Genomic DNA, 23,167 nt, shown 5'->3' on the forward strand with positions numbered 1-23,167 from the left:
GATACTGAGTACCCGAAACATGTCTTGCAAATTTAAAAGTTGTGTCGCTTTTTAAAAATGTTTGATTTCAATCTTACAGCTACGAAAATTGGTAAAATTTACTTAGGTTAAAATGTTTTAAAACAGTTTATTATTAACTGTCTAAAAAAAAGTTAGTTTTCCCTTTTTTGGGGGGATGTAATAAAAAAGTGGGGCCTGGATTTTACGGGGGGCTTAAAAAGAAAGCAATTCAAAAATCATTCTTCCAACTCTCTTCTCTTCTCTTCTCTTCTCTTCTCTTCTCTTCTCTTCTCTTCTCTTCTCTTCTCTTCTCTTCTCTTCTCTTCTCTTCTCTTCTCTTCTCTTCTCTTCTCTTCTCTTCTCTTCTCTTCTCTTCTCTTCTCTTCTCTTCTCTTCTCTTCTCTTCTCTTCTCTTCTCTTCTCTTCTCTTCTCTTCTCTTCTCTTCTCTTCTCTTCTCTTCTCTAGCTCCATATCTCCCTCATCTACCTTTCCTCTGTTCTCACTTACAATCTTCCTCAATTATCGGACGTTCGCGCCAAAATCTTCGTACAGTTCGGTCAGGCTAGAGTTAGGTCATAAAGTACTTACTCCAAAAGTGAAAAAAAATTGGGGGTAACCGACTTTGTTTCGAACTGGCAGTGGAAAAATGCCTTAATTTCTATGAATCGGTCATCATAAGGAGATGTAGCCTCATCTGCTCATCCATCGAAAATCACAAAAAAGGATGACTTCTCACAGTGTGATTTTTTTCATTTCATCATATTTTGTAGATAGTAAGTAAAGTAACATTTGATTCATGATTTAAAAAACCGGGTCACCGATGATCTAAACGAGTAAAATCGATTTGATGTTGCAATGCTCTTGAGAAATTTCGTTTGTCACGTTTTTGCGTAACCTATCTGGGAAAGACTGGAACCCAAGACAGGATCGAGCACGGCAACGAAGTTTCAAGCAGGCGTCATTTTCATTTGGTTAGTGTTTTGTATTATATCTCTCCATTGCTGTCATGCTCATCCTCTGGAGTGTGGTTTTTGTGAAATTTAATCGCTTGCTTTTTCCCCGTAAGTCCGCACTATTCAAGTGGACGAGGGAGAAAATACAATATTCTGCTCAATTTTCATGAAAGTAAAAGAAAAGAACTTCAAAAACATGCATTCACTTGGAACTAAAGCTCTTAAGGTTATAGGAGCATTAAAAAATAATAATAAACAGTCCCATTAAATTTACGCAGCGGTTCGTCCTTTTACATCTTCAGTTCCCACGGCCTGCTCCCGTCTGACCTTGTAGCTCAGTCGGTAGAGCGGCGGAGATCTAACCCGAACGTCGTGGGTTCAATTCCCACCCTGGTCAGAGTTTTTCTCTGTCCTTGTGTGGGCCCATTTCCATCAGTAGCGCTAACGCTCACATGGTTCATACGGGATAGAATACTAGCACTTTACATTACCCTCTATTCAGTTAACTCTGTTTAAAATGTAAGTCTTACACGGCCAACGTTTGTATAAACGTAACCTTTCCTTGTACTTGGTTCGTCCTCAAGTTTTCCAAACTTTCAGCCACTACTTGATCATTTACTTTTTCCAGAGCTTTTCCAACCTCCCGCTCACTCCTCTTTAACGTTTCATGATGACTTGGAAATAAATGTGCCCAACGCTGAGCAAGACTTCTACAGTTTTTGCAAAGGTTTTGAAACCTCAACTTCAATAATGCTTGAAGTAACGCGTGACATATTACAGTCGCATTACCTGCACAGTAACGTTGCGCACAAACACTTAGCGCGAACGTCCTTAAGATCTTTCATTTTGAAGCCCAGACTATCTCGAACAGTTCTTAGGTTCACGTGAGAAAACTTCAACCTAACGCCTTTTCCTGTTCATTTATCGCTTATAGACTTGTATTAGTCATACTTGAAAACGAAAATCATCCCGTTTTTTATCCCTCGCAGTAATATAATTTTACAAATATTAAGCGATGTGTTCTTTGCAAGTCATTGGTCGAACGAATTGCTTACATACTCAAATCCGGCATTATTTGGTCTGTATCGAAGGTCTTCAATATACGGACGAAAAATCTATGACGTTTTCTAAATTTTATGTTTCCATTGACAGCAAAAGAAGGGCTATTAAAAGAGTATGTTCGTAATTGAAAAGAGAGAAAAGTCGTTGATGGAAGAAGGCGTAAATGCAGAGCCACGAGCGGAGGCCACGGAATTTGCAATGGCCTAACCAGGGGCGTAGCGTGAGATTTTGAAGGTGTACGGACACGAAGAATGTTTCGCGCGCCAAAGGCGCTCCAAACGAAGGCAGGAAAGCTTGAAATTTAGGGTCTCGGAAATGCCGCTTCCGACTATTTTTGAAGAACATTCCAATAAGTAATGCAAAAAAAATGCAGTAGTTAGTTGTTTATTTTACCCATTTGTCGAGTTTTCTCTGCAGCAAGCTGCAACACAAACAGAAGTTTACAGTACAAGCAAAGGGCAAGACGTCGCAAAATCTGTTTTTGAGTGTTTTCACGCATGTGATCAGTAACCTTGTTTTTCCACCGAAACAAAAGAAAACGTTTTCATGATAAGAGAGCTCAATTCCCGAAGGATTAGTTGGAGACACCAACATGGCCGCCGTTCTTTTGTTTAGAGACACCAAAATGGCCACCGTGTCGTCACGTGAAAACACTCTATAAGGTCATCATCATCATACCATTTCTTATAAAATAACCGGAAACAGGGGGACAGGTGATAAGACTGACACTGTGTGGGAGCCTCGCTTGCTTTCGTCCACTATTACATTTCTTGCCGTGAAGCCAACATCATCCAACATTGTTTAATTGGATATGTTGCACTCGTTTGGCCACCATGTCGCATGATGTTGGAAGTTGTTGACCGAAGAACATCGTCTTCAACATTATCCAACGTTTCTTTTGTTCTAAGGTGCGAACAAAAAACTAGTATTAGTTTGGCCATCACATCCAACAGTGTTGCACGCGCGCGTGCGCTGCTGCTATCGGTATCTATGTTGATGGTTTATTCGTTGCATCTGTTTCGCGCGTTGCCACGTCAAGCCACAGAATGTGAACGGGCAAAGTCTTGAATATCTGAGCCAGGAAAGCTTGAGCAATCTCTATTTGAATAGATAGCCTTTCTTGTGTTCAAAGGTCTCAGGATTTTTTACAAGTCAAGACCCCGGGACGCTACTCCCTACGCAGTTACGCCTTGTGCCATCTCAAGGTTCCTCGCACCTGGTGCAAGACCTTTGAAGACCGCGTATTTGCTGTTGCACTTCCCGGATTCTGGAACAACGGTCCCCTTGCTATCATCAGAGAGAGTGACTTTATTGATAATTTTAGAAGAAACTTGAAAACGCCAACATGGAGAGAGTTTCTTTTCTAAGGATTCTGGGTAGATTTTGGTTCTAGACTCTTGAGTCCAAATGCTGAATCCAACACGTTGCGTTCGTTTGGCCACCTCGTTGTCGTTCGACACTTTTCAACAGTGTCCAACAATGTTGAATGATGTTGGATCCGTTTGGCCAGGCCTGTATGGGTTAATGAAATGATACTGGAAACACTCACACACTGAGACACCAGTTTCATTAGAAATTTAAAAAACTTGGCCCGATTTTATAATGACTTTAAAAATTAATGCCTGCGAAGTTGTACGCCCCTGCTAACATAGCTCCGCCCTATTAAGTTGTTTTTCAATCTCACAAAATCTTAAACTCACCTTTCGGGGAATCATGAAGACAAAAACGTGAACGGCGTCATAGCATAACGTCCCAAGCTCCTAGCGCGTTCTTTTTACTTCGTTTTAATTCTGGGATTGTTTATGCTTCTCGTTAAAAAGAGCACAATAAAGCAGAGGGATGTGTAAAATTTGAACTAAGCGAAAGAATAATTGTACCTCTGAAACAAGTGAAATTGTAACAGTTGTCACATGACACATCATTCCAAGTGTAACCATGTTTAGCGCCAAGAGTGTGCACACAGTCTTCATTTCTCCAATTGTTTGGTTGCCTTGGCGCCCAGGACCTGAAATTGCTCAATTCGTGGTTGGTCCAAACAAATGATCCCTCCACACTTCGATCATTCAGACCAATCCAGTTTCGTTCGCCGTTATTGCGATGCTGAACGTAAACATTTTCTTTATGGTTGTGTATAGTTACCAGACTCGAACTCATTGATGAACAGTTTGATTCAGCGCTCTGCCATGAAGAGCATGCTCGGCTTGAGAAATAGCAGTAACCATTGAAATAACCCCATCCTGATGGGCAGATATCTGAGTGAAAAAGAAAAAACAAGAATTCGAATTCACGCAAAGTAATAAATCAACACAAGAGAGTATGAAGGTAAGAGAGGTAATCCCTCATATTGGCCCTATTCCCATCGTAATCCCTCTGACGTTATTTTTAGATCTCCTGCGAGATCCGGTATTCCCACGAGGGTTAACTGATAGCCAATGATATGTCCCCATTTTCGCTAACGACGCCAATCATTGCGTGGGAATTCGCTCAGCTGTCAACATTGGTCCAATTGGGGGAACATGATTGGCTATCAGTTAACCCTCGAGGAACTAACGGGTCTCTCAGGATATCTAAAAATAACTTGAGAGGGATTACGATTGGAATAGGGCCAATATGAGGGATTACCTCTCTTAACTTCATACTCTCTTGATCAACAACAACAAGAACAATAAACATGAAGATGATGATAATGATGATGATGATTACGTCCGTTTTAAAAACATTGAAGTACAAATTAAAAACCCCACATGGCACTACCATCAGCCGAGTCTGCACGGGAAATTTGAAGAACAGGTTAAGAAGTTTTGGGGAAAAAATTTGGGGATTACATTTGTCATTGAACCACTATATCATCCAAATTTGGCGTGATATTACAATTGTATAAAAAACATGTAACGGCAAGTCACCAGGCTCTCATAAAATACCAAACCTTAATCTTCCAGGCCTTGTGCACTACACGCTGAATTGGCTACCGCCTTCTCAGCTCTTAATTAAGGGTATAACAGAACACTTCGAATGCTGCCTACCACCGAGTACATTTCAAATGCAAAGAGCTTCATACCATATCTTACTTTTAAAACTAGTATAAATAACTATGAAACAGAACAAAAAATGATCGATCACATTAATTTCTTTCATTAAGTCTATCAAGGTTACCTGACACAACAGCGTATGATATAGAAAGCGGGTCATATCTTGATTCGTACAACTCCTTTAGACAAATTCGGGTGCCTGTTGTGTTAATGTACTGCGATAACAAGGAAAACAGCAGATGTCATCAGAATACGCCAGTGAAGTGATTTTTAATGTTTCATGTAGCAAACGTTAGGTAAAAAGACCCCTTCAATTTATCCCTTTGGTTGGATGCTATCACTGGGTGAAACAAGGCATTTCATTTATTTTAAGACAAATTAAACAACCATTAAATATAACAAAACATTTAAGATACTTTTAACTGACTAATACGGGACCTAAAGGCACAAATAAATTTAAGAGAAATTAATTTTTGCGTAATGAGTATTAAATGCCTCTCTCCAATTTAAGTTCATATTAAGTACATGCCTAACGATTATTAAAGTTGTAAAACTTTAAGCTGCACTAAATGTAGCAGTAAACAGGCTACCGACATATCTAGCTGGTTCTTTTTTAAGGCTTACTTAAACAGTGCGTAATCTAGTAATTTTAGAAATTTAAGGTCATTGAAGCTTTCTGTAATTTGCGATGTAATTTCCGTAGGCAAAATAACTTTTACAGGTTATCTCACTGCAGTATCAGGAAACGACATGGCCCTTGGTAAATTGCACGCTCTTTACAAATTATCCCAGTTTGTAATAACATGTTATTAGACAATCAGAATCATGGAAGACTGAGTCATGGAAAATTACATTATTATTAATAAGTGTGGCCAAATGACAAACTGCCCTCTGTAAAACGCGCCTTTTTGCTTTCCAAATGGGAAATGCCCGGGCTGAAAATTCATTTCCCGCCCTGATTCTGATTGGCTGCAAAGATGTCAAACAACTTCGCTCGGTCAATAATAATAATAATAATAATAATAATAATAATAATAATAATAATAATTGCTGGTTTTCACTAACGTGATCAACAGCCATTTTTTTCAACCAAAACAAAAGGAAGCGTTTGCATAATAATAGAGTTAAATTCCCGGAGGATTTGGTCGGGGCACCAACATGGCCGCCTTTTCTTTGTTTAGGGGTACCAACATGGCGGTCGTGACGTCATGTGAAAACCGTCAATAGAGCGGTTTTTAAATGAGTGTCGTAAAACCAAAACCAAAGTAATTACTTTGGCCAATCAAAAAGGACGGAGACAATCCAGAAAACCAATCAAAACTCGAAGTAATTACACGTAGCCGACACAAAGCGCGGGAAAATGTGTACGCGCGAGCCACCATTGGTTTTGGTTTCACTTCTGATTGGTTGAAAAAGTGGCGCGAGAACTTTGAACCAATCACTGATTGAAGTAATGCAAAACCAAAGTAATTATTTAATTACTTTCGACACTCAATTGAAAACCACTCTAATAATAATAATAATAATAATAATAATAATAGATTTATATAGCGCCAGTATCCAACCTAATTTTCAAAGGCGCTTTACAATATTAGAAAACATATTAAAAAGGAAACATCTAAAACAAAGTAATTTTAAAAAGCTAAGAAAGAAACGTTTTCAGCTTACTTTAAAGGGAAAGTACGGTCTACAAAAAGTTTCTCTAATTACTAAAACTTTTCCCCAGGAATTCAAAAATAATTGTCGTTTTGTCCAGTTTCCTGTTAAAATGTGACAAGAGCACTTTGAAGTTGACTCTTTCGTGACTTGAAACTACGTGACGTAGCAATAGTCCCCCAATCACTTTCTCAATATTCTGTAACCTTTCTGCTCCAAAAAATGAACTATAGTAAACGCTCGTGTGGTTCAATAGGTAGTAGGCCACGTACGCCATAAATGTGACAGGAACTCAAGTCACTAAATACTTGTAGATCCTCTGATCAATCAAACTAGGCGGCAAAAATCAGCCAGAGCAAGTGTAAACAAGACAAAATTTGTTTCATTTGCTAAAAACTTTAAAGGGGAAGATGACGAAGAATTCTTTGTACTTGTAAGTGCTTTGCGCAGTGCAGGACGGCGTTCCCATACGATCTTCTTCTTAATGTTGACTTTATTGGTTTGTGGTTTTCGTACAAATTAATTAATGCCATTGTCATTCCTTTTGACCAGGCAAGGGCACTTTTTTAAAAACACAAACTGACACTGGCTCTTCTTGTTCTAGCACCGGTAAAGAAACATTTTGGATCGCTATTCCATTTGAATGTTTACACTTTTTAAGCCACCTGCGGGTAACCAGCCAGCCACGTATCATTTCCCGCCAAAATTTTTCAAAAGAACGCATATGCTGGTATACCTATTCCGAGTGAATCGTATTCCGGTCATTCTGTTCATTCTGCTATCGGGAGCAAAATGAACGGAATATTATTCCGTTCATTCCGAAAACAGAATAGGTCCCAAGAGATTACAAATACCGTGTCTTCCTATTCCGGAATAATACCAAAAGAAAGCGAGCTTTGATTATTTGTACGTCATAGCCTTGTTTGCATACACAAAAATAAAGATGGCGGATTTCAAATTAAAATTGCCTATTTTTGAAGGGTTATCGTTGGCTATTTAAACACATTTAGCGCAAATGAGTGGTCAAGTATGATAATACAGCTAAAAGACTTTCGATTCAGAGAAACTTTTTCTAGGCCGTACTTTCCCTTTAAGAAACAGACCCTGACGAGCTGTTTCCGATATGATAAGGAAGAGCATTCCATAGTGTCGGGGCCAGAGGATACCATTTCAATGCCACAGTTGGTGCGACTTATTCTGGATGAATTTTTTTTGCTCTTTTCTTTTCTCAATTTTTGCTCTTGTTTAACTGGTCGTATTATTGCAACAACTTTCCATGTCATAGTCTCATAGTACATCTCCGTCAGCCATACCTAAACAATCGAAGACCAACTTTATCCGCAATGAACGGAAACGTATCAAAGACAGATGCTGAACAACTCAAGCAACAACGAAGAAACACCTAATGGGATTCGACGACATCCTCCTTTGACCTGATACCTGGAAAATAGCATAAACCAAGCAAAGCGCCCCCGTAGTCAAAGAGAGCTCCACCCAGCCAGCACCAAGACCCCATACATTTCAGAACGATTCAACAACAAAACTACTGACATTTTTCGAAAAGAAAAGACCCCAGTAGGCGTTGCTAACAAGTCATGTAACCTCAGACAGGCCCTCCCTAAATACATGAACACCACAGGGCGCAAATGAACCACGGGAAAATGTCTAATTTCTAACGCCGGCCTGTGCCTAAGACGAAATGCCGTCTATCAAATAAAACGTAAAAGCTGTGAACAACAATACATCAGCAGTACGGCAAGGACTGCAGTTAATTCTCGGATCTCTAATTTTAATCAACACAAACATTACCTTCGTTCATCAACACTTTATTTTAACACTTACATTTTACATTCCTACACTTCTCGCACGTCTTACCGTATGCATTGCGTGGATTATTCTTCTTATCTCTGATTATGCCGTTGACCGGCGAAAGCTAGGAGTTTTAGTATTTCATTTTTGTGGTAGTGCACTACACACTATGTAACCGGGTTGTAAAAGTGTAAGAGTGTCCGTGTGCCAATAGGCTTCAGCGCGTGCATAAGTCACGAAAATAAACAGATCTCTTAGAAGCGTGCTTGAATTTCAACAAAAAGAGTTCCAAATCGGCAAAAAGTTGTGACGCTGATGAATAATAAAGCAGCTGCTATTTCCAAAACGATGGAATTGGTGGTATTGGTGTCAAACTTTACCACACTTGAAAGAAAAAAAAACAAACTAACAAAACAAAAACGCGGCGTCTTGCCATCGTTTTGACACAGCTGTATCATTTGTTTCGCGAGGAAACACGCAAGGTAACTTGATCACGGCGCCCGATGAGTTGGATGTCACTTTCGATTTTGCGATTTATTTGTGAAGCCAAAAGTACAATAGAAAAATTGAATGTAGCAAACACTCCCAAAATGTTTTTTGCTGATGGTAACTTTTTATATTCGCGGTTCAAAATTTATGTTGTTGTCATGTCGCAAATTTTGTTGCTGATGGCAAAATATTTCATTCTCGATTGACTGTCCTAAAAACTTCCTTCTGCTCTTCCTAAAAACTGTGTATCAATATTTATTTACTTTTGCATCAATCTTTTTTTTCATAAAGCAGGCTAACAAAATCTGTTCCTTTGCTTAATTCGCATTTTTGAGCGTTAAAATAGAATTTTTGGTCCTATGTTTCTGTTACAAAGTGGTATATTTTTGCGGACAGACTACCAGGTACTAACCCCTCCGGATAGGGTTTACCTTTAGTGAACTTTTGTATTAGAAAGCTGTCAGATGCTCAGAGTGCACGCTTAAACTTGTGGTGAATTGGGAATTGAAAATGATTAACATAACAGCTTCGAAACCAATGTTCCTCTATTCCCTTTTATTTTCCTTAATCTTTGTTGGTTTAGTATTTTGCTGGTAACAACATGTCTTTTCAAAGGGCTATTTACCTAAGACATCTACCATGGCACTATAATGATATACGGTTTCAAAACAATATCGTGAACTATTAGAGTTACATATTACGCAAAGACAACTTGAATCTCCTGGAAGACAAAACGCAGCTCAGTTGACAATATGGAATAAAGCGCTGTGTTACTGCACTACCACACGTACACAATGCGTGCCCATTTTTTACAGTAGTTATAAGCTTCACTTGAAGTTAAAGTTTCTACAAAATGCTACCGAAGGACAACATACAACGATTGTCATTTTTTTCTCATTAAATGAAGTTTTTACGATTTGGTCTGGTGTATTAATAATCATGATAATCGCATGACTTTTGTCTAGCATATAGTTTATTTGTGTCCCTCGTACCATCGCTCCGCTCGGGCGCAAATATTAAACTACTTGCTCTCCAAAAGTGATGTAATTGTCATATTAACAGCATCATTACTATCAGCATCATAATCAACAAAAACAAATTAGAAGAGATGCGAGCTGTGCGGATACTCTGAATGGATTCCAGTACATTGTAGTGGATTGTATTGTTTATGAAATTTTATTGTGGTGTTGTTTCTCACAACATTTCTTTGCCTTTTCGTGCCAGGTTTTAATGCATCTCTTTGTTATTTTTATTCGTTGCCCCTCCTTCCCATGCAAAGTTCCGCTTCCTTCTCTAAATATGAACGTAGTAGAGACTGAAAAGAAAAGGTTATTTGTTTTTATCTCGATTTAAACAAGAATGACTTTCAAGGCAGTCTTACATTTCTTTCCGCTGTTGTCCTACCTCCGTCCAAGCTGTAATGGAATTATGCACCGGATCCCTATTCCCACCACTGGAGGAGTGATTAGCAGATACAAAAACATTCGGAGCACTGTTGTAGACTTTGTTGAAGTGGATATCCTAGGAAAAGCCGAAGAAATCTGTCAGTCACAACAGACCAATAAAGGAATGAAATGTGTATAATTCACCTAAGTAATCTGTTGTTATACCATAGATTTGGACATTTATCATGCAAGGAAAAACGCTGTTGCAAATTCAAAAAAACGTTGTCTTACCCTGCAGAAAGCGTTGTTAAAATCAGCCGGAGGAGGCTGAGAGGCTGCAAAGTAGACAGAACCGTGTTCAGAAAAGAGAGGTCTGTGAAGAGACGAGAATGCCAACCAGTTCTACAAAAAAGGAAAGAGATAAAAAATCCCAGGTGAAAACGAATAGCAATGAATAAGACATTAACAACAAGTCTTACATTCATGGTCATAATTTACATTTCTGCAAAGTCATAAGGCGCTCCGTTGGTAAGCTTGTTGTTACTGAATTGTGATAAGTAAGTTTCAACCGCAAGTCAAGCATTCAAATATGGACCATTTTCACAAATGGCGGCCACTCTTACACTCTTTTAACTCTTTGTTAATTGGACCTGCTGCCCTCATTTTGAAACCTTCTTTTGAAATTTGCTCGTCGTAGCGCGGCTAGAGGGGCTTATCGGCATTAAAACAAAAGAATATTTTGCTTGGCCGCCATTATGAAAGAGGTCTATAGTAGCTCTCCATTTTGCTTAACGGTATTACTCGTGCTGGCCCTGCATTGCATATGGTACCCAATTTCCCGGGGAGGGGGGAAACAACTCCCATATAAAAGAAACGGGGGTGCTCGTAGGTCCACAGTGGGAGGTTTCGCGGTACCTTTTGGTTTATTGAGTGGAAAATGTTATGACAGGAGACATTTCACAATTAACTATTTTTCATTTTGTCTAATTAACGCCGGGAGTTCTGGATGGACACTCGAACTTAACATAGACACCGTGTAGTTAGAGTATTCGATATTATTTACTGTTTCATTTGTAATGAACACCTTCTGTTAAAAAAAACTTTACGTTAGAGTGGGAGGTATTCGAAGCAACCACTTTTATCACTATTAAAAAGTATGAAAGTGTCAAAATGGGTTGTTCTAGAACTGCTACCTCTGAGAGGCGAAAAGAATTTTATGCCAAGCCCGCAAGACAGGATCTTGATACCTCTTATAGGGGTTCTTTTAAAAATTTCCGACGAGCACCCCTGTCGTTTTTACATGGGATTCCCCCCCCCCCGGGATTGGCCCAATTCATGACTATCTTTTCTTTTTATAGTTATCATTTTCCATTTCCATCTCAAAAATGTGGAGTTACATATAACGAATACAACAAAGCCAAGAGTTTCATGGATAGTCCAGAAAGAATAAATAGAGATTACTTCATGGAAAATGCGCGCGTACGATTTTTATTCATGAGTTGAGTAGCATCAGAAAACGAACGAGTGAGCGCATCGAACGAGTGAGTTTTTTAATACGAAACAACGAGTGAATAAAAATCATACAAAGCATTTTCCGGGCTGTAATGCGTTTATTTCATAGGATATTGAGGTTTTTTTCGTGATAGTGTTTGATAGACAATTTTATTTCGCACAAATGGAGTGGGGCGATGAAAGCAATAAACAATGGTTTAAAATCGCTCAACCGACAATTTATTTAATAAATTTACAACACTTACTGTAGTAGTGCAAAGTGAAAAGTGTTTTTAGTTTGTCGCTTGTCAAAGCTACCGACGCTTTGGGTTTATTTCCCATTCCTTGCTTCTTTAGTTGTTGTTTTTTGGACTAAAGAACCTCTCTGGTTTTCTCAAATATCAGATCTTTTGTTATGCTTGGGGAATAGCCTTTTTCCTTCAGTTGTTGTTCCAAGCTAGCCACTAAAGTTCGAAGGAAGGACGGGTCGTATTCATTGCCGTCTTTAGTGCGGACGAAGATGATAAATTGGTTGATGCAGAGATGTATCCAGGTTTTAAAATTTGGGGGTCCTCTGGACCCCTTTTTGAAAAATTGGGGGGTCCATTGCAAAATTTTGGGGTACAGCTAATTAATATTCAAGAATTAATATTCGATCTATTTCCTCTTAATTGCTGCTGCAGTACCCTTTCAGATTTCTAACTTGCACAAAAATAAAGTCTTATCCCTCCCCACGAATATGTACTTAAAATGATCAATTTTTGGACTGTTATGCCTGTTGATTCATCGATCAAATTGAAAATGTATGGGCTTTCAAAGCTCCATCGATCACATCTGAGGAATCCGTATTCTGTAGGAACTGTTGGCTCCCCTTGATATAGTGATCTAGATCTCCACAGCAAAAAAAAAAGAGAACTGAATCTCAATTTCCCGTAAAAGAGCATCATTTATTTTAACAACACTTGAGGTGTAAAAAAAGAGTAAACAAATATATGCGATCGATAGACACTTCATCGTCGGCCCGTGCGGCCGTGACTTCGGCATGGCCACTGTTAATAATCAGGCGATTGAATGCATTCAAGTTTTCATGTTCAACATGTTAATTTTAACACTAACTCCGAAAAAGTTGCATAATTTGCAAAACAGACAAGTTACGTGCAAAACAAGAATCGAGACGATGACACATGCGCACACGAAATTAATATCAACAGGGTCGCACAAAACAAAAATTTAACATACTTCGCCGTTGGATTCTCTGTCATTTCGCTCACGATAAGCGAAATAATGCTTGAAATTTGCTTGGAAACCATGCAACAAACTGAATTTCGACTGAAATGTTTTATTATCACTGGCGGCAGGTGGAAAGTGTCGCCGAATGTCTCGCCTAAAAAAACAGCTCAGACATAAGCTCAAGCTGGACATAATGGTTGACAAAATGAAATCATTCGACTGCAAAATCCGAAAATAACAGCTTACCTTGAAATTTAAGAACTCCATCATTTCCCCGTTGTGAGAAATGGGAATGTTCAATTTCCTTGTGAAATACGCCGTTCGCATGTTTTTCCTGGCGTTCGTAATTAGCATAAACATTCGATATTTTTTCTGCGTCCAATTGGACCCTTTGTTGATGATGTATTCAGTATTCATTCAGCTCAACCGCTGGAATAACTTCCATTTTCCTGTCTTCGACCTTCGTTTTCAAAAGTCGTTTAAGCAATCATACATCTCGTTTAGTTTTTTGAACGGCATTTCTGTTTTCTTGTTCTAAAATAAATTCCTCAACTGAGCAAACAGAAGCAAACCTTCCCTTGGCCATTTTTCAAAGGGCGCGGTTTTTTTGCAACGGCTTTCGGATGACGTACCATTCGATACGTTCATTCATCACTAGTGAAATTTCGTCGTTCGCGTTGCTGAGTGGACGAACGATATTTCTTCGCAGTGAAATTTTGTCGTTCTTGTTCCTGATTGGCTACATTTAGAATCAGTACGAGTTTTATTCACTTTGATTTTCGTGGATAAATCTCAGTACCTATTGAATAATATATAGAACCAACCAAGCCTTTAAAGCGGAGCTCCCGGCTTTTTTATTCTTACTGGCTGTAGAATTAGTGAAAATAAAAGACTTTGGAATTGCCAAAAATTGAAAATAAAGCAGCACTAAAGAAATTACAAATAAACACTCAAATTTAAGGTTGTATTCCTCCAATGCTTGTTTTGAATAACTATGTAGCCACCAGTGTGCCCTGATCACAGCTATATTTTGTCAAACTTGGATTGAAACCGGCAAAAAAAAGCAGGAATGAAATATGTTTTCTACGTGCACGAAAAGAATCGACTGTCAAAAGCTTTTGTTGACGTAGTATGACCGTGTAGCGGCGTGGAACCAAGGAACACCGTTCAGACAGTTTGCGTTCACATTTCTATTTGTATTTCCCGAGAGTTTCAATACACGACGCGAAATAAGAATGACAGGCCAAGTGACCCACACTACAGTATTCTATCTTTTCTCCTAGCTGCCCTTACCATTCCGGAAACGAAACACTATTTTTTGTTTTTTGAAATAGTTTATTGTTAAAAGTCTGGTCAACCGCATGGCATATTGCTGGTAAGTTCAACCTTTGCAGGGCCATAACCTAGAAAAATCCTGGTTCACATCCTATTGATCCTTGTAAAACAACTGTCAAGGTGATGTTTTAGTGTATGGCTCAAATGCTGGTAGTGAATGTGCAGCTATGTCACTGTGTGCTATTATATAATTACGACAGGAAATTAATTACTTCCCTGTAATTATCAGTCATAAATGTAGCAGGCTTCGTACTCTTAAGAGTTTTTCAAATTCCATGACTTTCCATGACCTTTTCCATGACTTTTTCCAGTTTTCCATGACCTAAACTTTAGCTACCAGTTTCGAAAATGGTCAAAATCGTCCTTGTTTTTGGAGTATTTTCTGACATAACTCGCCTGCGTTTTATTTTGTCCTTGCTTCCACTTCTGCAATAATTTACGTACCACACGTAACTATAATTTTCCATGACTTTCCATGACCGACAATACTTCAATTCCATGACTTTCCAGGTTTTCCATGACCTGTACGAACCCTGTGTAGGAAATGAACTATACACTGCCCTACAAAGCTTATCGAGACAAACATATTTCATGTTAACAGAATAACCTCCAGAAGTCATAGCGTTCAACACACCTTTTCAGATTCAATAAAGCCCAAGTCATACTGGTAATAGCTGGTAATGTACTTGGAAGTTGCACAATAGATTTTGCTTACTGTGTCTTTGATAGGTACTTCCCAAAATTTGGTCGCAGAGAATTATAATTCTTTTATTTTTTTCGTCAATGCGTGAGTGGGCGGAATTCAACAAATCCTGCAATCTGATTGGTTCCGGAAGCGGGCGGAATTTTCTCATCCGGCCTGCTCACAGCAGGCCGAATCGTAGCCTTGATTGTGTGAACTTGGGTGATGACCTTAAATTTCCTGGTTTTTTTTGCACCGACTCCGCTTACATACAGAGGTTATTTTTCATTAGACAAGAGGTTTGGAAATAGAATTCAAATAAAAAATATTTAGCTTTGAGACGTTTAGTTTGTAAGTCGCTTTAATACTGCATTCACTATCAAGCGCGGTGCGAGTCAACAATTAAAACAAGTGATTTCAGAGAGGATGGGAGAGAGAGAGAGGAAAAAAATAAGGAAGTTATTTACCAGCAAAGGGTCGGTCTGTATAGCAAAAAACTGTGACATCGGTCTTGAAAAAGCTACCCTCGGCCTGCGGCCTCGGGCAGCAATTTCAAGGCCTCAGCTGGCAAACATATTTGTATTTTGACAATTGAGTGCATATCACTGTGAGTATTTAAATTACAACAAATGGTTTATTTTATATATTGGATTCTGGTGCTACGGATTCATTTGGCATGGCCATCCTCAAGGAACTTGTGTACTTCTGAAAGTATTTTCAATTGTCGAGACATAGTGCACATCTTCACGTGTCGTGCACGTGACAAAGTGATCTTTACGTGCCCCGCTGCACAAAAGTTTGGTCATCTTGGAAAGATGTTTTCACATCTCACCTTCGTTTCTCTTTCATTTGTTTCTGCAAAAGATGTTTCGATGAATCATTTCGTTTCATCTTAAACAGTTCAATTCGCGTTTTCTTTCTCAAACACTGAGCAAGAATACCCATCGATCAGTCAAAAACAATGTGCTTAGCCACTTTGGAACAAATACACTATTTTTAACGAGTTTCCATGGTCCAGTGGTCATTGTTAACACATGTAATGAAGATAATCTGGATCCGGGTATTCACTATATACATTGTCGAACATCATGAGAATCGCAATGTAAGGCCGACGTGAGAAGGACAAACTTTTCTCTTTTCTTTTATTTAGTGCTAAATTAACCATAGACCATTGTACTTTTGCAGGCCCGAGTATAGGCTACTTGTAGCCTCTTGTTTGTATTACAATATAATCTAGCATGTATGTGGGGCAATTTCGGGCTGTTTTGTAGTGTTAACCCGAAATTGCCTCGCATTCACGTTAGATTACATTGTAATGCAAATAAGAAAAAACTAACCTTGAAAAGGACTATTGACCACAACACTTCCTTTGGTGGCTTACCGGCGTTGTAAAAATATAAGTAAAATTTTTATTAGGGCCCAATTAACTAAAACACCTTGTAATAATAACTCTGCAGTTCTTTTTTATTTCTGCACCGCCTGCCCCTATATAGAACACGGCCGTAATGAATACACTTTTCATTCTACGCGTGAAAGCCATAAAATCAAATCTCACATTACTTGCAACACTTTCAATGTTATTTACATGATTCAGTGTAAATTATGTAATCTTCAGTATATCGGGGAAACCACACGTCGCCTTAAAGACTGGTTTAATAAACACAGACGCCCTATTTCAGTCCCACTAGCCGGATTATATCCAGACCGCAATCGAGTCTCAGAACACTTTCTTAGCAATAACCATTCACACAGGCACATGTTTCTCATTCCCATCGAAAAGCTCATCCATCAATCAATGCGTCTTTTAGGAAAGCTCGGTAAGCCCATCTTATTGAAAAAGCAAAAACTACAGAACCTCTTGGGATAAACAAGCGTGACGGATTAACGATCTCATTATTTAGTGTACAGTGTTTGAACGGCATTTTATTCTTTTGAAATTTTGGCTTGTTTATCCAGTAGCTATATCACGTTACACTATCATTTGAAATCCTCTTTAATGACTTCGTAACACGTGTATATATATATTTTGTAAATTCGTTAGATCTCCAAATAAACTTAATGAAAGCTGGTAATGGGCAGCCGAAATATCGTTAAAAGATACATTTTCGCGTTGTTTTATCAGTCGTGCATCAGTCTACTTGACTTTCAAAATTATTTTTTAATCAATTTTGACTGATCACGATCTTCTCTGATCCAACAATGTGCAAGACGTATTGTGCACGGTTTTTGCAAAGGATTTAAAACCTCAAATTCACTGATAACATGAATGTCCAATATCAAAGATGTACGCTGTAAACTAGCTGGAGTGTCGGCTGGATGGCCTCCTGCATGAGCTCTAAACTTGAGCTCGTGATATGGTCAGGTGATACTGGTCATTATTGGCATGCATGGTCGGGTGGACGGTCGTACGGTCGTACGGTCTTACGGTGAGCAAAACCAACTTTTCTCGCACAGATGGGTTACCATATTTTCTTACCCACGGTGCTCCGCTCCGCGCACCCATGGTGACTCACGTCAGTTAAAACAATAATTTGGCTGAAAATGACTGTTTATGTTCACAATCACCTTGTTGTCGCGTGACACTGATTTTCTCACGTCATAGTGTTCACGAGCATGCAAACCTCAATATTATCCCATTATAAGGGCAAACTGCAAGCTACCTAAGCTAACTGTAGGCCAACCGGTGTGACGTTTAGGCTAACCAGAGTGTTATTTAGGCCAATCGATGTGTTATTTTAATAGGCTAACAAGAGTGGCTCGCTGGCTTGCAGATTATCCGGAATGGTTGCAGTTTTGCTGGGATTTTATGAAGCCCCCAGGAATGATGAAATAGCTTTGCAACATTTTCTTGTTCTTCCTTGCAGCAGTGCAAGAATTCTTTTTCTATTTCATTTGTGCTGCATGGAATTTTTTTCTTCCAACAAGCGCTGGCAGGAACTTTTTTTTTCAAAATCACCCGCCTCCCCCCCCCCCCCCTCCCCCCCTTCCCTCAACAGTTAAAGGGTCGGCCCCTAAGTGGGCATGTAGAAAACATTCCTCCTGATTCGCTCTCTGTCGATGGTTATTCTACCTTAAAGTTTTCGATAGATAAATCCAATTTTCGTGTTTCACTCCCCATCGATCAACGCATCACCAATTTCTTTTGAAACTAACCCCTTCACTCTACCTGATGATGAGGATGATAGGAAGCCAACGCCACTTTCATTCTGTCTCCTAAAGCCTCGTTATCAAGGTGAAATTTAAAATATATAAAGTTTCCTAATCAAACAAATATGCTTACAGTGTAAATATCCTCATGGGAGCCCGCGTAATTTTGCAGTTCTCTTAAACATAGTTTGAAAGAAGATTGTGTGACATCCTCCAACCAAATACTGGCCGCGTCCCTTTTTAATCCTGCATGGTGATGAACAGCGGTGATTAAAATTAAGGGTTTCTTTGAGAACTTTCCCTGAAACCAGAAAGAGAAAGTGTTTTAAAAACGAGAGAAGCAGATAACGATACTTCAGCGATGATCCTTCGCTAAGAAATCATTCAATTCGCAGTTGCACTTGTAATACTATCAAGATAAACTTCGGGTTATACCGAATACGACCTCGCAATAGTCAAGCATCCCAATGACAAGACAGCTGCACGTTTTTTTTTCAAACTCGGGCCGTGAAGTACAACAAAACCACATAAACTAGTTTTCAGAATGTAGCTAGAAGTGCTACACCCCGATTTATGGTGGGGAAAACAAAGATATTAAATTTACATAAAATGGGGAATGTCTTGCAATTCCTTCGGTTTGTGACTTTACAGAGTGGAGAATCCAAAATTATGTCTAAGAGCCATTATTCCCTCCTTCCTAATTTTGCTTTGAGTTTAAAGCAAGGAAAATCGCTCCAAAATCGTTCCTTACCGAAGGAAAATTCACTGTCTCACAAGTCGTCCCAGTCCACCACTGAGATATTCTTGTCTCTCCGCTTACTCCACCGGCTGGAGCTCCCTGATAACCCATCCAGTCAACTGTTATGTTAGCAGTGTATTTCCGCTCATTAAATCCTGACGCCATCACGCAGGCAGTAAATTGTTGATAATTTACATTTTCAACCCAAGATACTGCAGCATCGTGGACATAGGACATGTCACCAGTATCCACATGATTGACAGTGATCTGCATTTCAATAGCTTTGTCAGGGTAGAAAACGTAGGGCTGGAAAGGAATGACTTCACAATGGGAATACCCTAACCATGGAATGTGAGGCATGTGACGACGACCTCTCTGGAAAGGAAATCCTTTCGAAAGTAATAATAAAAAGAAGAGAAAAAGAAAATATAGTAAGTAAGATTAGTCCTAGCTTTAACACCCAGTCAAGGGCCGGGTCCGCTCGAGATTCTTAACTATTACTAAGCTCTATTTTTGGCTAGTTTTTTATGGGTATCTATCCCCGCCAAAATTCAAACTTGTTCTTAAATCCAAACCTTCAATTCAAGCATTCTATCATACAATTTAAACTCGCAATTATAAATTCACACATTCAATTCGTCAATCAAACATTCAATTGCAAAGTACATAATACCTAATCAACAAGGCCTAATCAGAATAACAATGGTTCTTTTGTGTTCCGCCATTTTGGTCCGGATATGAAACTCTACCCAAGGTTTGGGTTTAAGTTTTGGCGGGTTTCTTCCTTCTAATTAATGAAATCTTTCATCGATGAGCTATAAAAGTTCTTTCAGAAAATGTTACCGTTATTTATTCTAAAAAAAGGTTTAAGTTTTTCCATTTTCTCTTTTCGAGGGTTTATCAGTTGGTTGATACCAACCTCGTTCCCCCGGGTCTCTTTGTCAGTGAAACCCTCGGGTCTCTTTGACAGTGAGGAGAGAGACCCTGGTTAGGGCTGGTCACATGTCTCTCCTCGACAAACATTGCTCCACTACGGTAGAGTCTTCGTTATATATGACCCGCAACTGGGCGAAAGCATAATTGTTTGACAAGATTTTTCTTTTCAGAAAATAATTTTTATTTTACAATGTAAGTTTCAAAAAAGTCAAAACAGCTGATGTTATATTCCCACAGGAGATTCCCACAAAAGCAGTCAAGCTAAAAACAAGAGCTTTTGTGACCGATTGAAGTTCCCAAAAATGATTTCTTTAGTAGCTAAAGTTGCTTCCACAGAACATACACTATCATAAATAATACACCACGCACAACGTTTGCGTGATAAAATGTCTCTGTTATTTTACCGGCGCTAAAAATATACTTCACAATTTGTGTTAATAATCAAACGCTTAAGGTAATTCCCTTAAAATTGTTCTACTCTCAAACTTTTTTGGAAACTTGGCATAATTCACATTCATGATATGAACATTAAAAAAATGCAATAAAAAAATGGGGTCACCGTGCTTGTTTACGCGTCAGCAGGCTCTTAAAATGGGGTCTTTTTACTGTTTTCGCGTTAAAATTTCGAATCACCTTCATACAGAATTAAGTCTTGGTTACTTCAAAGACAGAAAATTTTATTTTGAAAATAAAGCTTCTTTTATTTATATAAGCAATAATGCTTCATTTACGCCGACTTTGATTCCTGGTTGTGACAATAGTGCACTTTTTGGGACAGTTCCGTGGTTAGCTTGAAGTCCTCGCCTTGGGTAAAATACACCCAGTATGGAACTGTTTTCCAAAAAAAAAAATCATGTTCTACTCTCAAACTTTTTTTCTTCTTCAAATATGTTCTTTATTAGACTGCTCTTACCAAATACCTGAAAAAAAAATCGGGGGTCGCCGTGCTCGTTTGAGAGAAAAGGAGCATTTATTTCGCTATCGGGTTTAGTTCGAGCGAAATCTCTTACGTTTTGTATGCGCACGTGCTCATGTGCGCGCGATAATGACGCGAAAATCGTGCCCAGTAGGGATGCGCAATGCAATACTAAGGAATTACCTTAAGCCCGGTGTGCAGTTCCAAAAATATGACAGCGACAATTTAGACGAAGTTGTTGAAATACAAGTAATCCAAAACTGTCTTCTCGCTTGACAAGCGTGCGACTTAGGAATCACTTTGTTTAACATTCGAAAGAAAAACGAAAATCAGAGAACAAAATAAAATACCTGCACAGTTTGAGGTCGATACGTGACATAAACATATGATACCGACTGATCGATCGCCGAACACGTTTGTTTCCCATGGATAAACGTTTCCCCCTGTTTTCTTTCACGGCAATACTTTCTTTTCTTTAAACGTGTCGCAAACTATTAGAATCCTTCGTTATCACTCAATTTGACTGCTCACTTGAGCTTGTTGAGTAGTTTTAATTTTTACCTTCTCACCGGCATACAAAAATCCGATTGATTTTATATCAACTTCTTTCCTTTCACGTCGAATTCGACGTTTAGTATATTCAATACCTTGCCGTGAAACGTTTTTTCGATGGTCGTCTGGCCACAAAATCAAATGTGTTGTGATTCTGTTCCTCGCAATGATGACAAGGCCTACACTGCGACCCCTCCCCAAACACACATTTAAAAAAGTGACCAGCCCCAACCAGGGTTCCCAACCCTGGGAACGAGGTTTGGTTGATACTTAATTTTGAATAAAATTATGTATTGAGGTGCTGACCTTCGCAGCTGCCAGGATGCTGGATTGTAAAGTTGAGCCGCAGCAGGCACATCTCCTGTTCAAACAGACACTTATTGTCATACGTTGTGCCATTTGATGAACAAATTGGTTCTTGCGAAGATGGGCATCTGTCGATGCTTACACAGCGAGCACTGAATGGACCAAAAGCCTTGCACAAGCAATGATGCTGACATGTCACATTGAGACATGGGTCCAAGTCTGGAAACATGTATGAAATAGCATTTAGTTTACAATACGTTTCAACAAAAGTGTTCCTTCCCGTTTACCGAGTTGAAATAACTGGACAACAAACTCGTACAATACGTAAATTACAGCTTAACAAGATCTAACAAAGTCGAACCGCAGGAAAGCATAAAAGAAGGCGCCTTAGCTCAACGGTGTTCTATAGCTTTGTGCCAATGTTTTTCTTGGCGTCATTTGGTTTTTAATAATACCACCGTCACTCTATATTTGCCCGATGGTGTTTACTTAAACCCCGAGGCCAGTATTCACTTTATCGCAGCTATCGGGGAGCCACCTTGAAGGCCCCTCTCTTGCTCTGATTTTGTCACCTAAGGCGAGCTGTCGTTGTCTTTTGCCCAGTCGTTTTTTCTTTATTTTCCACCTATAGACATGTAACATTTCGTTTCTGCTCAAACGGTTTCTTTTTTGGACATTTCTTGGGCTTTGAATTATAACTTCCACTTTTGTGTGTTATGAAGGTCTATGAAAGGTGGTATGTCATGAAGTCTTTGTTTCACGTTTGTTGGAAAAAGTACACCTCTCCCAACCTCCCCCTCCGGCGCGGGTTCGATTTATTAGTTGCTTTCTGGTCTCAATTTACCCAGTTTTGTTAAAGCCCTTGTTGCTTCGGTATAGTAGACCGTGTGCTAATTTTTTATCTACCTATGTTATAATAATAATAATAATAATAATAATAATTATTATTATTATTATTATTATTAATTTCGCAGCACTGAAAGTCCTCTTCTTCGAGATGACTAGGGATCTGAGGCTAATTGATTCAGTCCCTCCCTGGTACTCGTGTGCAGTACCCAAACCAGTCTATGAGTCATCTGAGGCATTAGCGTTTTGGGATGTTCCAGTTTATGCGGAACACACCATTGTCAAGGCTAACAGAGTGGACGCTCGATTTGTGGACCACAAGAATAAGATGGTGTGGGCTGTGGAGATGTCCTGTTCGTGGATGGAGCATCAGGAAAAGAAGTCCGAGGAGAAGACGGTCAAGTACGGGCCACTGCGATTTGAGCTAAAGAAACAGTACCCTGGCTATGACATTGAACAATGTAACATCATCGTTGACGTGCTGGGGGGTGGTCAAGGGATGTAGACCTGACAATGAGGAAGCTCTTTGGCAGTAGGGGCTATGACGTTTTGAGAGGGATGCAGAAGGCTACCATCTCGAGTTCTCTCAACATAGTGAGAACT

The 23,167-nt window shown here is 39.2% G+C and overlaps 1 protein-coding gene across 1 annotated transcript in view; it reads right to left on the reverse strand.

The window, feature by feature from the left end:
• The window catches only part of LOC138017379 (uncharacterized), a 32,781-nt gene extending 10,421 nt beyond the window's left edge, over positions 1 to 22,360 (reverse strand). The window contains exons 1-8 of the mRNA XM_068864478.1: positions 22,257 to 22,360; positions 21,719 to 21,993; positions 19,021 to 19,397; positions 18,403 to 18,570; positions 10,676 to 10,786; positions 10,404 to 10,520; positions 5,170 to 5,260; positions 3,894 to 4,268 (exon numbers count right to left, since the gene is read on the reverse strand). Of these exons, the coding sequence (XP_068720579.1) occupies positions 3,894 to 4,268; positions 5,170 to 5,260; positions 10,404 to 10,520; positions 10,676 to 10,786; positions 18,403 to 18,570; positions 19,021 to 19,397; positions 21,719 to 21,993; positions 22,257 to 22,360 (1,618 nt within the window). The remainder of the gene's footprint in view (positions 1 to 3,893; positions 4,269 to 5,169; positions 5,261 to 10,403; positions 10,521 to 10,675; positions 10,787 to 18,402; positions 18,571 to 19,020; positions 19,398 to 21,718; positions 21,994 to 22,256) is intronic.
• Between the last annotated feature and the right edge of the window lie 807 nt (positions 22,361 to 23,167).

Source organism: Montipora capricornis, chromosome 9, assembly GCF_036669925.1.
Source record: "Montipora capricornis isolate CH-2021 chromosome 9, ASM3666992v2, whole genome shotgun sequence".
Classification (NCBI taxonomy): domain Eukaryota; kingdom Metazoa; phylum Cnidaria; class Anthozoa; order Scleractinia; family Acroporidae; genus Montipora; species Montipora capricornis.